Genomic DNA, 17,816 nt, shown 5'->3' on the forward strand with positions numbered 1-17,816 from the left:
CCTTTAGGTGTATGATACACAGAGATATTTAAGAAATTATAGGCACATTACATCATTAAGCAGTTAGTTAGACAATTACTTACTTCTTCAGGCAGGCCCGTCGACAGCAATTCCGGACCCCAGGGCAGAACAGTCGATGGCCTCCTAGAAGGGGGACTACTGACTGTTATGCCACTTTCTTTATACTATCTATAACGTCAGAAAGGAAGTGCTTTTTGTTGCAAATCATAATTTCAAATAAAAACATTTATATCATCCGCTCATGCCCCTGGGCAGTTGCCTCCACTGTCAGCAGATGTGTCTTCAGATCTCTCTCTACACTTCAGTAGCGCGAAAATAACCTTCACTTAAAAAACTGACCACACCGAATGACAAGTGGTTATAAAACAGCTCTCCCATAATAATCATTTGCATGATAGGAAGACAGCGTAATGGTGATATTCAAAACATGGCATTTCATAAATTAAAGCATTGATCTACCAGTATAAGAAAACAATTACAGCAAGCTATTTCTTTTGCTGTTCAGCAAGAATTAAACTACATCTATGTCAGAAATACCCACCAAAAATTTCCTCCGAAAGCCAATTTATAGCAATGTGAACAATAAAACATTCAGATTTTGTATATATACACAACATGCTATATTTTCCTGTCCGTTTCTTTCTCCCTTTCTATTACCCCCCTCAATCTTCGCAAGATTGTCTACCGATTTCTAAAGATATAACATATACGTATATACAACATGTAACTGCATATTAAGTAATAACTAGTTAGCAACAAGCAAAATCACAAAACATATTTACTGCCTTCACTAATTATATATGCATCATAGCCATGATAGGTAGATGCAGTGTTAAGAAAAATCATAGTGTTATCAGCATAGCAGTAAATAGAGTGACGTTTGCTATATTCAAACCCTATGCCACTACTGCAAATGTTTCTCTGTGTGTCTCTCTTCTACATATTCTTTCTAAACTAACGAAAACATTTTCTCTCTTACGTGGACCATCACCTTCTTTTCCATTACACGATCCTCTGTCTATTGTTTGTACCAACTATCATTTACTGCTGTGAGGTTTTCTCTTTATCTGCTACCATTTGGTTGCTAGTTCAACCCTTTAATTCACATATGGACTTCGTGCAAATTGCAATATCCTTAGGTCAAATGCATAAGCGGGCCAAGCTCTTATGGGGCCCACATCTTTTAGCTCTCAGCTTGGACTTATGAATCAGTTGACTCTCTACGGGGTCTGCAACACAACCTAGTGATAACTGTATCCCAGCCATTGAGCTGATTGTCACTTTTGTATATTTTAAACGTAGCAGTGATTCCGTTTTTGAAGGAAAATATTCATAATTTTCCCAACTGGGGATAATGATATCCTCCTTCTTTCCGCTTATGTCGATCATGTTTAACGAAAGTGAACTTTGACTGTCATAACTACTCAAGAACATAATTCTAAGTGTTATCCCGTGAATTTCTTAAACTTAAAATAATTTTAAATTTTGATCAAATGTGTCGGAATCTAGAATATGGACAAATACTAAAGGTGAAAATGGCAAGTTGGCAAAAGGCAAAGGTAGCAAGGTTAAAAACAGGGTTGAAGACAAGTTTTGACAAGCAACCAACGGCTCCTTGACAGGGTAATGGAGAGACAAGGATCTATAAATCCAACGCCTTGGCTGGGATCAATATATCCAATGCTATAGAATTAGATGTGGGGGGGGGGCAACTTTCACAAGACAGGCGCCGATTATTCAACGTATCCAGTGTCCTAGCTGAAAGGCAACTAGAAACAGTTAATACAGAATTACATGTATATATGTGTGTGTGTAACAGCACGGTTAATGTTTTAGTATGCTGTCTATGTTAGTTTGCGTATAAGCTGTATGGCGATATTGTTTTCTCCACTGCTGTGTGCTAAAACACTGTTAGCATTTGAGGCATGTCCTTTGCATCATTCAAAATGTCCAGACACACACACACACATCCCGACGAATGCAATGTTTTTTGGGCAAGGTCTTCAGCATAATACTGTATTGTATAGGGATACGTAAATCATCATCATATTCTGAATCCAAGAGCTCAATTGCATCACCAAACTCTGTCTCAGAGCATAATCAATATGCTGAGCTGGCTTGGAAGGCTCTTAACTGTTCCAATGACCTGCAGAATCATAGAAAATGTTGGCTGTTCTGCCAGACAGTGTTGCAACTATTTCTGATGAGCCTTGTTCACAATGTGCATCCTTCTCTTTTTTACAAGTTACCCTGCTGTACCTTGAAACACTGGGCTAGTAAGTTAATACACACTAGTCACATAGAGACCACTTCAGTTGGTCTTGGTATGTCCAGACTGATAATTACCACCATGACCAATACTTACCGTCCTATGCTGTTGCATTCAATAGATAATCAGTAGATGTTTAGTTCTGGCAGCCAGGGCTTCTCCTGGCTGATCCTCAACCTCTCAGTCTCAAAGATGGATTGAAAATGTAGAATAACTCTCATCATGTTTGGTGACAGCCTTTGAACCAGGAGAAGATATCTTCTAGTTCTTGCCACACCCTCATGTCGTTTCCCCCCACAAGAACCAAAGATTCCTTTTCTCCTCTGTACGTTCTACACGGCCGTCTGTAATAACGATTTTCAAACTGTACAGCAACAAGAGAGTCAAACAGAGCAGAAATTAACAAGTCCTTTGTCATGGCAGAAAACAATAGTTTAATAGCATAGTCTGTGGTATGCAGGTAAACTGAAATACAACATATATTGTTTTTCAAATTTGCAATAAACAACAGACTCAAAAAATGTTTCACACGTAATAATTTAACATTCTCATTGTCTTATTGTGAGGAGAAATTATCATTTTGATCAGAAATGATGAACAGTAATGAACAATGAGTACGTCTGTGTAAAATATTAAGCATATTTTTACATACATTTTGACTAGAAGCACATTTATCTTTCCTCTTTTCACAGGAATATCCACTAAGAAACTTTCTTTTATAATGTAAACGATATTTTCAAGTGTTAACAATCTTAACAGATACAGTACTGCGATGTGAGGATAGTTTCAAATGTGTTAAAACAACAACTTGCAGTTAAGAAAACAATGTACAATAAAATGTTGCATATGATTAGTTGATCAATTGCAAAACAAGTAGTGAAACCATATTTAATAAATGACTTGGGTTTTAATTCCAAAGCTGGAAATGCTGGGTGTATTTATGTTCATTGATATTCAACAAACAAGAATTAAGATTTATAATAAACAATAGATTGTGATGGTGTTTTACATGAGGGTTATCTGCGCTAGCCGTCCCTAATTTAGCAGTGTAAGACTAGAGGGAAGGCAGCTAGCTAGTCATCACCACTCACCGCCAACTCTTAGGCTACTATCTAACCAACAAAAAGTTGGATTGACCGTCACATTATAACGCCCCCACTGCTGAAAGGGCGAGCATGTTTGGTGTGACGGGGATTCGAAACCGCGACCCTCAGATTGCGAGTCGAGCGCCCTAACCCCCTGGCCATCCTAGGGCCATTTTACACAACATAAAATGAATATAAATGCAAAGGAAAGTACTTGCACAAGTGTGTAAGACAAAGAGTGAAAATAATCTTTATTTATTCTCAAAGGGCAAAACATTGCTGGGTTTCACACTTTTACTGGCAGGCTTTTAGACATCTGTACTAACTTTCTTTGGTTTCTGAAGCTGGAGAATTAAAGAATAACTATGTTTAATACAGGACGGTACCTCCGAGTGGCTCAGTGTTAAGTATAAAGGCTTATAAGACTAAAAATCGGGTTTCGATACCCGTGGTAGGCACAACACAGATAGCCCATTGTGTAACTTAGCGCTTAACAAAAAACATACAAATACACAGGATGAAAGCATTATGTCTATACTAAATTGTTAAGTCAAACAAAAATCCTGGTACAGTAAAATCCTTCTGTTCTAGCTCACTTTCTTCAGTTTATATTTCCATTAGATATAACCAAGGGAAGATTAGCTTCAGACTCATAGTATCTTGTACCAACATTTGTACTTTACCTTCGTTTGAATATTACCCACTTTCCACGGATATGACGTTAAACTACATCCAGCAGTAGGACAGTCAAATGTCAAGGTAACAGTGAGACGAGTACTTTTTTAGTTAGTGTAGTCTCTGGGCGCCTTTAGGCAAGGCATATCATCCATTAGCCTTCCTTACTAGGGTTACAGTTGAAGCCGGTGGGGGCTCAGGACGGTGGATCATCTCGTCTAGCAGATGCTTGGTGCAACTGGGACGACCATAGAGGAGACCTGCTCAAGTTAATTGAACAATGCAACCTGCATCAAGAAATGGCAACTTACTGAAGTATTTTGCCAAGCACAATCTTTGGTATTTCACGGATTAAGGAAAAACCACAACAGTGATAGAAATGGGAAGGACACCTAGCCCGGTAAGGAAAGTCATGTGAGACAGATTATTTCTGTCTGTCAGCATGCTACTATCCGTATCCAAAAGAGAGCAATCCAAATGACACGGTGTAATATGAGGATTCTACACCAAATTGGAAAACTGTTTAATCTTAAGTATGACATGAAGAGATTATTAATCAATATTTTAAGCCTGTGTGAAACACGTTGGAAAGATGCACAGAAGAGGAGTTGGGCTGATTTTGGACAAAAAAACTTCAACGTGTTTGCATGGATTTGGGGCAATTTCTGGTTGAGTGATGCTTTCAACATTGTAATAATACAAGTCTATGCACCAACAGTTGAAAATGAAGAAGAGGACATTGATCGTTTTTATGAAGGCCTTGTTAAAGCGAAATAGCAATGAAAACATCAAGAAGTGGTCATAGTAATGGAAGATGTAAATACGAAAGTTGTTTGTCGTCGAGTGGGTAATATTGTTGGACCACATAGACTTGGAGAGAAAAATGAAAGAAGAGAGAAATGGATTGATTGGTGTTATATAAATGATCAAGTCATTACGAACACATGATTTGAACACCACCCGAAAGGAAGGTATACATGGAAAAGTCCGGGAGATAATGTTAATAATCAAACTGATTACATCACAATCAATAGAACATTCAGGAATGCAGTATAAAAATCGAAATCTTACCCACGGGCTGACGGTGGGAGCGACCATGACCCTGTGGTATGCACCATCAAGAAAAGGTTGAGGGAGCTTAAAAAGCTAAACGCGACAAAGAAGCTATATTATACAATTCTTATGGAAAAAGATCTGATTAAAGACAAATATACAATTGCAGTCAAAAACCGTTTTCAAGAACTTGAAGATGAAGGGAAAATGTCAAAATAGGAAATTTTTAGAGAAGCACTGGTCGAAACAAGGAGGCTATTTATAACATAAGGATAAAGATGCTACATCAATGTATAGGAATATCAAAGACGCCACAGGTAAAGGAGGATGCACTATTAGTGAATGTATAAGAGCTAAGAATAGTGATGTACTTATGGAACAAGAACAAGTATTGAAAAGATGGACAGAGTATATTGAAGATTTATTCCATGACACTCGTGAAGAAAAGCCATCCATTAAGAAGAACATGGACGAATTAAAAATTCTTAAGTCAGAAGTACAGACAATTATTAACATAATGAAAACCAATAAAGCTAAAGGACCATATGAAATTGTAATAAAGAAGATAAGACGTTTGGAAGAATTTAGTATAGAAAAGTTAACAATTATTACCAACGAAATTTGTGAAAACGGTAAAATACCTGAGAATCTCAGTAAACTTATTTTTATTGCGCTACCCAAAAGACCCGAAGCCATTGAATGTGAACACAATCTAATCATTAAATTAATAAATCACGTGACAAAGACCTTATTAAAGGTATTGGTGATGAGAGCTAGAAGTAGAACAAGACGGGAGATTGCAAAAGTACAATGTGGTTTTATTGTAGATCATGGTATAAGAAATGATATCTTCACGGTATGAATGCTTTCGAAGAGGGCAATAGAAATGAAGAAGGACCTTTTTTTGTGTTTTCTTGATTATACCAAAGATTTTGATAGAGCCAAACATGTTGAATTAATGAAAATGCTGGAAGAACTGGACATTGAGGGTAAAGACTTGAGAATTTTAAGAATCCTCTACTGGGAACAATTTTCAACAGTGATAGAGAATGCATTAAGTGATTTCATCCAAATTAAGAGAGGTGTCAGGCAAGACTGTGTCTTTTCATCTGACTTATTTGACTTCTACAGTGAGAACATCCTGGGGGAGATTGAAGACGTACCAGGGCTGATCACTGACGAACAAAATTTCAACAATTTGCGTTATGCTGATGACACAGTTTTAATAGCTGATTCACAATAGAAGCTGCAAATAATTTAGATAAAGTTGTTACTGAAAGTGAGAATAAAGGCTTAAGTACTAACTGTAGAAGTACTAACAAAGAAGATCATTCCTGTATGCATTGCCAAAGTAGATAAAGAAAAGATAAGATAAATTCAACTACCTCAGAAGCTGGAGGATAACATCAGATGGTAAATGTGATAACGAAATAACACAGAGAATATGGATGACAAAATACACATTTCTGAAAACGAAAAATGTATTAACAAATAGTAAAATTTCTATGATGGTAAAGTTAGGAGTTTTGAATTGATATGGTATACTATTTCTCACGTATGTGTCAGAATGTTGGACAATGTCGCCAAGTATGGAAAAGAGTATTGAGGAAATTGAGTTGTGGCTCTTAAGGCGCATCTTGAAGGTATATTAGACAATATATTTTGTTAAGAGCAGGTTGCAGGACGAAGCTGCTGCCTGACATCAGAAAAAAACATTTGGAGTTTCTCGGACACGTTATAAGGAAAGATGAAATTGAAAGTTTAGTCCTATATAACTGAAAAGATTGAAGGAAGGAGAGACCGTGGAATACAGAGTTTGACTTATGAGAAAAGTCTCTCTAAATGTATCGACATTAGAGATGATTTGTGTCTCAAAAAGAAGAGATCTGTGGAAGACCATGGTCATCAACGTCCTTTTTGGGTATAAGAGACTTGAGCTCAAGATGTAGAACTGTCATATAAAGATTTTGTATAATCATTGGTTTGTCTGTTCTTTTTCGCCTGATCTGTTTGTTTGCAGATTTTACAAACAGCAGATCTGTCCTTTTGAGTTGTTTGATTTTTCGGTCTTACCACAAAATAGAAATACTGAAGTTCTAAATAATGAATATAACATGGTTATGGACAGTAGCATGTCTTTTGTGTAATCCTTTATACATTAGTGTGCTATGCTATCGCCTATTATGTTAAAATGTGTCATTTTTTAACTGATTTGTTGCAATTAATGAGAAATTTCTAGTTGTTGGAGGATCGGTAGTATCGTATTTCTGAGATCAAGTGAATACTAGTTTTAAATAAAATTTTACCAACTACGACAAAATAAATATTTATTGTTTAATTAAAAATGAACATCTATCCTTCAATCTAGCTCACTATTGGCTCAGCAGTAAGTCTGTAAGCTTATGGAGCTAAGAATCGGGTTTCGATACCGGTGTTAGGTAGAGAGCACAGATAACCAATTGCGTAGCTTTGTGTTTAACAACAGCCAAATTAAAAAACACCAAAACCTTTAATCTAGTATCAATTCCAATTTATAATCAATTTTAAAGCGAGGTGTGGCTTAAGTCCAAGCCTCATACAGTCTTATTATTTCAGTATTTCTTTTGTTGATACGTGTTTAGAATTTTTGCGTTTTCCTGTGAATAAAGGTCCACGAGTTAGTTTGTTTGTCTTTTCTTGTTTACAAGTGTCAGTTTCAGATACTCATTTAGTGGACGAGGTCCTTGAACTTTGAATGGTTGCAATCTGTTGTTAGTAAACATATGGGTAAAGAGATAACAAAATGTCAGTTTGGAAAATCATTTCGGAATGACAATCTTTGGGAAATTAATAAAATAATCAGGAACTCTGTACGCATATAGAAGTTAAGTACGATATATTAAAACGATTTTGGAGACTCACCACTTCGTTACTATCCGTGTTGCCGTGTCTGGTCAATCTCTATCTGATGACCCCAGATCTTAATTATGTTGCGTACTGTTGCTTGGAACAATTGGACGACTTTGTTTTGTTTTTTTTTAATTTCGCGCAAAGCTACACGAGGGCTATCTGCGCTAGCCGTCCCTAATTTAGCAGTGTAAGACTAGAGGGAAGGCAGCTAGTCATCACCACCCACCGCCAACTCTTGGGCTACTCTTTTACCAACGAATAGTGGGATTGACCGTCACATTATAACGCCCCCACGGCTGAAAGGGCGAGCATGTTTGGTGTGAGAGGGATTCGAACCCGCGACTCTCAGATTGCAAGTCGAGTGCCTTAACCACCTGGTCATGCCGGGCCCAGACGACTTTGTCACTGAATTTTGTGTTATGGATTCACACCTGTTACAAAACACCGAACTTCACTTTCCACGGCTGGGGTACGACTTGTTGAAGGTTTTTTTCTCTATGGTCCTCCTATCCGAAATTGATCCATATTTCTTTGTTTTCCAATGCCTTAAGTACAAGGGATATTCCCCATCTTGGAAATCCTGAATTCATCATCTGAACACGTATTTATGAAATGAGTGTATAAATATTTTGTGTCAGAAAGGGCTGTCGCATACCTTTCCCAAAAGTGGTCAGTTTTTGGTGGCATCACACAACCTCCGCGACGAATGCCAACATGTAGTTCTGACATATGCCGTTCCTTCGCGATTTTATATTGGCTGTGGATGACTCGTAACTTGCTGATTTTCATACTCAAAGCTGTTTTAATATAACGTTCTCAGCCCTCCGTACGTTTAACTATAAAGATATTTTTACTGTGTTTAAAACGACATTTCATCACTTATTTGCATGGTGTTTAACACTGCCCACTGAAAGTATTATGCAATGTATATATTTAACATTTAAAAACACATGGTGATGAATTAAAGTATCTATTTTTCCTTATGTGAATAATTTGAGCGTTTTGTTAAGAATATATGTATACATACATGAATATATAGATATCCCTCCGAGTACTTATTATTTAAGTAAAGTGAAACAGTACTGATTTCATGAAGAACCACATACAATAAAATTTTAGACAGTCATATTCATTTATTTTTTCAGCCATTGAGCATATGACAGTCATACACAATCGTAGAATAAACCACAGCGTCTGACATTAGAGGGATTACGATCTGGTAACTATAACAATGAAATGAATCAGGATACCTAGATTAAGATAATTGGCATGAGTTATAGTACCACCATCATTATATTACACACTCTTTGTGGAAACGAGTAAGAAAAAGTAAGCCCAGATGTGTAATGTTGTCACTATTTATCATTATTCATAGTATAATTTATCAAATAACATGATACACAATCTTCCCAGTACATTAAGAACGGGTATTGTGTAACTGATTGTTTAACTGATCTGTTAACTCAGCAACATAGATCAAGTTCACTTATTCATCGACCTGAAATTCGTTTTTTCAAATAAAATAACTCTTTACATGCTTATATCTTCGGCAAGAGTATTCTGTAAGTTGAAGGAGAAAACGTAAACTACGTTCAAAGGAAGACTGCTATTATATGCACATGCTCCTCGGTGGGTCAGCGGTAAGTTTATGGATTTTAAATGCTAAAACGTAGGGTTAGATTTTCCAAGATGGGCAGAGCGTGGATAACCCATGTGTAGCTAGATACTACATAGATGGTTGAAGCAATATGTGTGTATGTGTACAGGAGCAAAGTTGGAAGTGGATCAAGCTTGTCGGAAGTGCGGCTGCCTTTGAAAGGACTTCTGGGGGCATGCTCCTCTGAAAAAATCTGTGTAATTAGAGTGGCAATTTGGACCTGTTTTGATGAAAAGGAAGCTAAGATATTATGAAGATTTGGGGTGGCGGGTACAGAAGCGATATTAACGTCAAAATATATAGTTTAATGACAAACTTACATGTCTTTCTATTTTTAAACTCTAATATTTTTATGTGTCTGTTAGGTATTAACTCTTTATCTCCAGCTATGAAATTCATTACCATATTTATATCTATTTATGGGAAGCCAATATTAAAAAAACTCGATCAATCATACTTGGCGAAATCACACAGCTATATAAAATTATGAAGGGAGTGGCACAGTGAGGCTATAACCTTCTACTGGTGGTAGCTCGCTCCTCTTTGTTCTATGGCATATGTGCCAATTAAAGCGCTAATAAAAATATGACATATTGATCTTGACTGCATGAGGTAAAAGATTGATTTAATTTACTAGAGATTGATTATTCGTCTCTATTGTAATCTTAATTTAACGAAAACAAAAACACGCATAATACTTGACTACTTTTCATTGCAAAGCGACTATGTCTTTTTGAGGATAAGTCTGTGATAATTACAGTCGTCAACTGTAAAAAGGGGAACATTACTGTGCATAAAATCTACACAGGTCTAATTACATATTCTTTACCAATAAGTAACAAAGCCGTTTATCATTAGAAATATGATTCCACCCCTAGGAAAATCATCAAGGTAAAATATTAATATACATCGAAAAATGCCTACAAAAACTAATGCGTTGAGAAACATCTACATAATTTAATAAATTACCCTAATTAATTAGTTAATTCGAATTATTTAGAGATATTTAAGATCCTCGGAATAACTTACATTTTACTCGTCTAACGCCATCTATATAGCATATATGAAGTATCTAATACAAGAATTTTAAAAAGGTTGAACTTTTTACTGCGTTATGATTTGGATTATTTCACAGTTCATATGTTTACGTTGTACTTAGGATAATATTTATCCAATTATTAAAAATCTCAACAGATGGCGTAAGCAATTGTGTAAAAAAATAATAGGAAGGTGGAATGGTTTCGAGTTCTCCAAAGTCCAAACCACCTCAAGCATTTTGTGAAATTACTCTATAAATCATTACTGAATATTAGGACTAATATAAATAAACTGCTACTATAACGTTTTTTGGAATCATTATAGGATTCTGTGAGATAAAAAAAACATAACATGGCTAAAAATACTATAAATACTTTAATATTATTTTTTTTTGTTTGCTCCGAAAATGCGAGACATGTCAGATAGTTTCAGCTTTAGAGCACAAAGATCCTTTAAACTAATACACACAACATCATATATATAAATATGACTACAACAGATGTGACTACTGAATGCAGTTATATTATCTTTCACAGCAGGATCTCTGGGATACTGGTTGAAATTTCCACTGGCATTATTTCCTTTTCTTATTGTTCAAACACACAAAAATTCATAAATAATTCGTAACCGTATTATTTATCTTATCTGAGTTTTTTGCCATTGTTATAATACAACCGTTATCAAAGAGACCCTGGTGCAGTCAACATTTATTCACATATATTTTTGTGACCTATGTTTACAGATAGCTCGAGCTAAGTCCAAGTCCTCTGAAAATTAAAAAATATGAGATAACAATTAAAAGCGGGATAGAGAATGAAATACAATATTGTCAATAATTCATAGCCATACCCCATGAATATACTTTATGAATAGCAAATTATCTTTGGTTTCAATGCATGAAAATTAATAGTAACATAGAAAAAAAAAGGATTTCTGACACAACATGAACAAACTACACGCGATAATTTAAAGATCTGATAAACGTGATCCTTTTTATACTACAAGGATCGATAACATCAAACTTCATCACAAACTCGGAAAACGTTAGACTGGGAACACTTCAGAAAATACTCGTTTATAAAGAGGGCATCGTGGTCTGTTGCTCACTAAGTGTATACCATACAGAGTCGTTATGCATATAAGCACAGGGAATCTAGTTTCAGTTTCTACACTATTCCCGTATTTCGGATTAATTTCTATTTCTATTTTATTTTATTAAAGTCTTTGGATGTAGATGACTTAGTCGAAGACGAGGTAGAACGCCCTACACGAAATATCCTTGATAAGAACCTCCTGATATTCTAATACTACCATGACTCTCCGTCTATTTTTTGTTTGTTTGTCATTTCTAATGTTGGTGTCTGATACAATAACAATACAGAGAGAATCACCAACGGTGTCATCACGAGAGCACAGTATACAGTCTGATGCGTTTTGGTTTAATTAATTAGCACCTCTCACTCTTAAAGGTGTTTGGACTGATAGGGCCACCAAGGCCGCTGGATGATGGTGGTCGTGCACTGTGAGCGTAATAGTAGGACGGGTCTAAAAAACAAAAACAAAAAAGTTAGCGTCAATACAATGTTGCATCCTAAAATCTGAAACAAAAACATCGTAAAATAAAACAAATATTAAATTACTATACATTTAAAGTATAAAGTAACTTAGTGGCAGATTCAGATGGGGTTTGAAAGGGGGAAGGAGAATGCAATATTGTCAAAACGTAAAATAAATAATTCGGTCCAACATGATATAATGTATTCAAAGGTCCCCACGTGAGTGTTCGATCAGTACACTCACTACGATTGCTTCAGAATGACTAAACTGTCCAATCTGAAACTCTGTAACAAAAGATTGTGATCTATGCTTGTTTGAAACTTCAGCCTCCTTAAGTAAAGGCATGCATAATGGAGTATTATCGAAAATAAGAGGCATGCATAATGGAGTAATATCAAAAATATTTGAATTTTTTCAAATGCTTTATTCTATTTAAGTGTTCATAATCTGTTTTACTGTGAAATATCTTGGAAATTCACCTTCTAATTCACCAATGAAACCCCTTCATAATGTTTAGATGCTCTTTTACTAAACCAACATAAATCAAATACAATTACTGTTAATCTTTGTTTAATTCATGAGTGTAGTCTAAGTGTAAGCATGCAAATCGCTACGAGGAAAAAACATATTTAATAAATTGTGTTCCTTTGTAAACTATATGATCTAAATGACATCACCAGGTTATTTGAAAAAATATAAAAACCCCTATCCAAAATCTTTGATCCGCCACTGATAACAACAACTTACGACGAATGTGAAATGTTATTGTTAAAGAAAACACCTAAAAACATACGTTAATAAGAAGATGAACAGTCACCTATTTTGTTTTCGAATCATCTAATGATACGTTAAAAAGCATGGATAAAATAAATCAGACGTAAATAGAAAACTAGGTGAAAACTGTGGTTTTTCATGTTAATATTTGGTTGAAAGATGCATAATACGACAGAACCTCATTCATAAAATAGAATTGCATTGGAAATCTTTCCTCCTGAAAAAACATAACAGGTAGAGCAGTGATATCGAAGCTGTATAAGAAAAATTAATATTTGAATGTAAAAACATAACAGGTAGAGCAGTGATATAGAAGCTGTATAAGAAAAATTAATATTTGAATGGGAAAAATAACAGGTAGAGCAGTGATATAGAAGCTGTATAAGAAAAATTAATATTTGAATGTAAAAACATAACAGGTAGAGCAGTGATATCAAAGCTGTATAAGAAAAATTAATATTTGAATGTAAAAACATACTTATAATTCCACTTGGCCCGTAGCCATAGGCTCCATATGCAGCGGCAGGTGGATATTGGGTGTATGGTGACGAGTAACTGTACTCGGCACTAGTAGGTCCAGGAACACTTGCACCTGGAACTCCGCCACCAGGCACTGATTATGGGAAAAAAATTTCACTGAGTCAATAAAATATATTCTATTTAAGATTTTTTTTTCTGATTCATCGGTCTTAAATATGTCTTAAACTAATTACCAATCGACAGAAACTTACATTTTAATTTATCTATATTTTTACTTACCTTGTTATGACAGAGATGATCAATTTATATATATATATCTTCATAACTATAAGCCTGGTTGAAAATTCCCTAACCTAAATACAACAGTCTGTCAAGATTATGATGAAACAGTCTATTATAAATGATTCTGTTATTGTTTAAGGACGCTTTGATTCCGAAGGAGTTAAACTGATACTTTATTGCTACGAATATATTTGCAACAACTAGTTTTTGACGGTTATTTCATACAAATTGTAATACTTTTCGTTATGCTAGTCCTTTTATAAAGATTTTAATTACCACGTAGCACGTGACGTAAAAGAAATGTTGTTTTGTGTAGTAGCATGTCCAAAGGTGCACAGTTTATATAGAAGATAGTTACAACTGGTGCACTGAATTCTGAAGGGAAATTGTGAGTTTATACCACGATTATTACAATCTATGAAAATTTATGATCCAAGTCTCTTTATACAACTAGAAAATTAAATTTAGCTCCAAGATAGATTTAACTAAATCGTGAAGTATTTGATGAAACAGAAACTCACTGGGTTTGTCTGGAAAATGGGGTTATTGTTTTTTTTAAGCGGTAGGTGAACTTGAGCAAATGTTCATCACAAAGCTTAAAAAACACGTTTAATTAGCAAGAAACAACATTTTCAGATATTGCTGTCGCTCATAACATGTTCTATATATATGTATACTAAAACATAAAAATGTGGTTTTCCTTTCCATTTTTTTTTAAAATTTTATTTATTGAATTCGTAAACTTTTGGTCACACATATTCTTTGGTCAAAATTTCAACAATCAACTTCAGGAATTTCTACCTAAAACTGTGGACCAGAGTTTACGAATTGACTATAAAAACAACGTAAACTGGAAAACCTCTTTATTATGCCTTCATACAAAAACAAAATATTTTATTTGAATGCGAGAGGGCAGCGCGATAGCGATGTCACTTGCCTGGGTATTGACCGAAACTGTTGATGGAACCATATGAATCACTTTGACCACCAGTAAATAACGTGTTTTGAACTGGTTGCAATACGGTGAGAGACGGCGAGGTAGGGGTGTCCGCTTTCGCTGGAGATGGACTGTTATCAATATCGCTATCGCCTAGTGGAAAAACATGCGAGGGTATGACGTCACAACACGTCATCACTACATCACATGCAAACAGAAACAATTATTTTGATGAAAGTTGCAATAAAAGTAATAACATTACACATGCTATCTGTTTGTAGGTTTTAAATTAACAAAGGTAAAAAATATAAAGAGCCTATTTTCGTGCATAATATTAATAGAAAAACGTACAGATGTTACTCAAAGAAGGAGATAGAAAAGTTACAAAAATATGCCAGACACATTAGTAGCGCAATCATCAACTCGTTATACTTATTCACCAGTCAACTTATATAACTAATGAAAACTAATTAGTCTTCGTTGTAAAGTTTTTATGAAATATGATATGCATTCATTTACAAGCAAGTTTTGGAGATAAGTAGAATACTAGATTATTCTAAATGAATGGCAATTATCACACAGTTAGCTCTAAGTTCGCAGTGCAAGTAATACTGAAGAAAATTAATTAAAGATTAATCCGTTTGGAGTACAAATGATGATAAATGATTTAAACCAGGCACTTAACATGCACATGCAAATGACAAAAACATTTTTATTATAATAAAAGCTTGTATATTTGACAACTCCACATTTACTGTCTTTTGTTTTAACTTACGCATAATTAAGTGAATAAATAATAATTCATAGCATGGAGTTTGTTTTTTAAAGTTTCTTTCTTATAAAGTTGTGCAGATTTCAATAGAGAAAGAATAAATAGTGATATGAAATAAAAAAAAGGTTTTTCTTCGCTATATAAATCAGTGTCTTGAATCTATTAGGGTTTAAACGTACAAACTAATCAGATAGAATGTTATCTCACACTGTATGCTACCCCATTATTAGTACATAATTGTGTAATTAGTGAAAGCGCCAATAACCAGGTTGTCCTGATCGGGGTTAGAACACCTTTAGACCCAGGCTTTGACACCGCCACCGTACATTTCTCCCCAGATGTATCAGAAGTAAGAAAAGAAATACAGAATTGGAAAAAGTTATATATATATTTATAGAATTGATTAAAAAATGATAAGACTTAAATTATTTATATTAGATTTTTTTCAAAGTGTTAACTTGTATCTCAACAAATTATACAATATTAGATATCGAGTTTACAATAAAAAATAACCCATCTTATAATAAATATTTAAGTACTTACTGAAGAAAATTATTGTTTCTTAGTTTACTTATCCTGAATATCTGGAATAATCCATTAATTACACAACTTCGAATTAATCTTAATTATTTGTAGTAATTATTGCTTAACCGATTTCTCATTGTGCTTGATTAATAGCAGATTTTAAACTTCGAAAGAGGGAGTTCTCCTTTTTTTCTTAATGTATCAAGCGTCAAAAACGTCAAGTAGAATTTTCCAACTAATGTAAAAATCCTTTCAATTAATCATCTGTCAGGCTATATATTCGCTGATTAATTTCATCAGAGTTTCATTTTAAAATGTCCTCTGTACACACCTGCTTGGAAAGGGAGGGCTGTGGTATTAGAGTCTAAGAGGTTTCTTGAAGGACCCATAATGGGTTTCACTTCCTGCATGCTGATGGGAGTCAAAGGGGTCAGAGATCCGCTTCCTGTGGGGACAAAAAGGCGAAATCATCGCTGGACCTTGACTTGAACGATTAAAGAAACAACAACTAGATCTTATTCAATGTATTACCAGAGTCTGAAACTGTATGCCATGAACTGCTGGTATCCCTAGTCTTCATGGGTAATGAGACAGTTAAACATTAAGTTAGAAGTAGGAGACAACGAGTATCAGCGTTTTAAAAAGTAACAATATAGTTGTATTTTAGTAATTATAAAGTTCGGGTCCGGGAGTTTTCAAAACCAGAGCCATTATAGGCAAGAGGAAAATTAGGAACTTAGTGTAAGTGGGTTTACAAAGTTGAGAGTTGCTATAGGTAGCAAAGTTCGGATATTATGCTTGAGGTCTGGAATTACAATTAGAAACACTGTAAATAGGCGATAACAGAATTCGATGCTAAGTTTCGGGTTTACAAGGGCTAGTTTTGCTAAATATGACGGCAGACAACATGTTGAAATTCTAAAACTACAAAGATAATGAGAAAATCAAGCTATATTTATTGTAGACGTTCTGATAAAATGAAGGAAACGAAACAACTTTATTTTTTATAATAAAAAAAGGAAAAAATGTTTTGTGGAAATGAGTTACTATCGAAGATTTATCAACATACAATATATACTGCCACTCAACTTTTTCACAGAAAAAATTATAGCCCCTTTAGAACACATCAGAGGTAGCTGAGTTTGTATTGGAGTTAGGATTAGAATACAGATCATAGCAAAGTTGGATAGTAAATCTGGATCCAGGATTAAATGGATTAAAGTCACTTGGAGAACTTTCATATCAATAATTTAAAAAAATATAGTCTGTAAAAACAATTTAAAGGTTGAAGCAAAAAAAAATTGTAGGCCTAAAATAGAAATATTAAGATTGAACTGATTTGAATTAGAGCTCAGTATTTCGATGCTAGTAAGTCTGCTGACTGAATACGGCTTTTGATTAACGCCGACACAAAAGCAATATTTACAGATATGAATGATTATGGTTTATACAGAAATTTACGACTGGTTGAAATGACTAAAAAAATAAAGCAGAAAATAAGTAAAATTCACAATGGAATATACAAAGAAGGTAGAAGGAATACCATCCTAAAACTCTAGCAGAAAAAAAACAAGAAAGAGTTTATTAATGATGACGAGAAACCCACTTGAAGTAAAAATGTATAGCAGAGACGGCTGGTATGGATATTAAAAACTTTGATTAAAATAAAGTACAAGTTCTTGTACTTCATTTTAATTAAAGTTTTTAATATCCATACCAGCCGTCTCTGCTATACATTTTTACTTCAAGTGGGTTTCTCGTCATCATTAATAAACTCTTTCTTGTATTTTTTTCTGCTAGAG

The 17,816-nt window shown here is 34.6% G+C and overlaps 2 protein-coding genes across 3 annotated transcripts in view; one reads left to right on the forward strand and one right to left on the reverse strand.

Annotated features, from left to right (window-relative positions):
* Positions 1-5,392: 5,392 nt before the first annotated feature.
* Positions 5,393-5,965, forward strand: LOC106461491. Its single transcript, XM_013921315.1, has one exon. It carries the CDS (start codon positions 5,393-5,395, stop codon positions 5,963-5,965), a length of 573 nt encoding a protein of 190 aa, XP_013776769.1.
* Positions 5,966-9,133: 3,168 nt separating this feature from the next.
* The window catches only part of LOC106461492 (paired box protein Pax-5-like), a 75,566-nt gene continuing 66,883 nt past the window's right edge, over positions 9,134-17,816 (reverse strand). For both annotated transcript variants that reach the window (XM_022388465.1, XM_022388464.1), the window contains exons 7-8: positions 13,497-13,631; positions 9,134-12,232 (exon numbers count right to left, since the gene is read on the reverse strand). In XM_022388465.1, the coding sequence (XP_022244173.1) occupies positions 12,135-12,232; positions 13,497-13,631 (233 nt within the window). In that variant the 3' untranslated portion in view covers positions 9,134-12,134. The remainder of the gene's footprint in view (positions 12,233-13,496; positions 13,632-17,816) is intronic.

This window comes from Limulus polyphemus, unplaced genomic scaffold (genome assembly GCF_000517525.1).
Source record: "Limulus polyphemus unplaced genomic scaffold, Limulus_polyphemus-2.1.2 Scaffold971, whole genome shotgun sequence".
NCBI lineage: Eukaryota > Metazoa > Arthropoda > Merostomata > Xiphosura > Limulidae > Limulus > Limulus polyphemus.

What these genes read in the sequence shown, in the direction of transcription:
- LOC106461491 (XM_013921315.1), top strand. Translation starts at nt 5,393, where the DNA reads ATGTATAGGAATATCAAAGACGCCACAGGTAAAGGAGGATGCACTATT.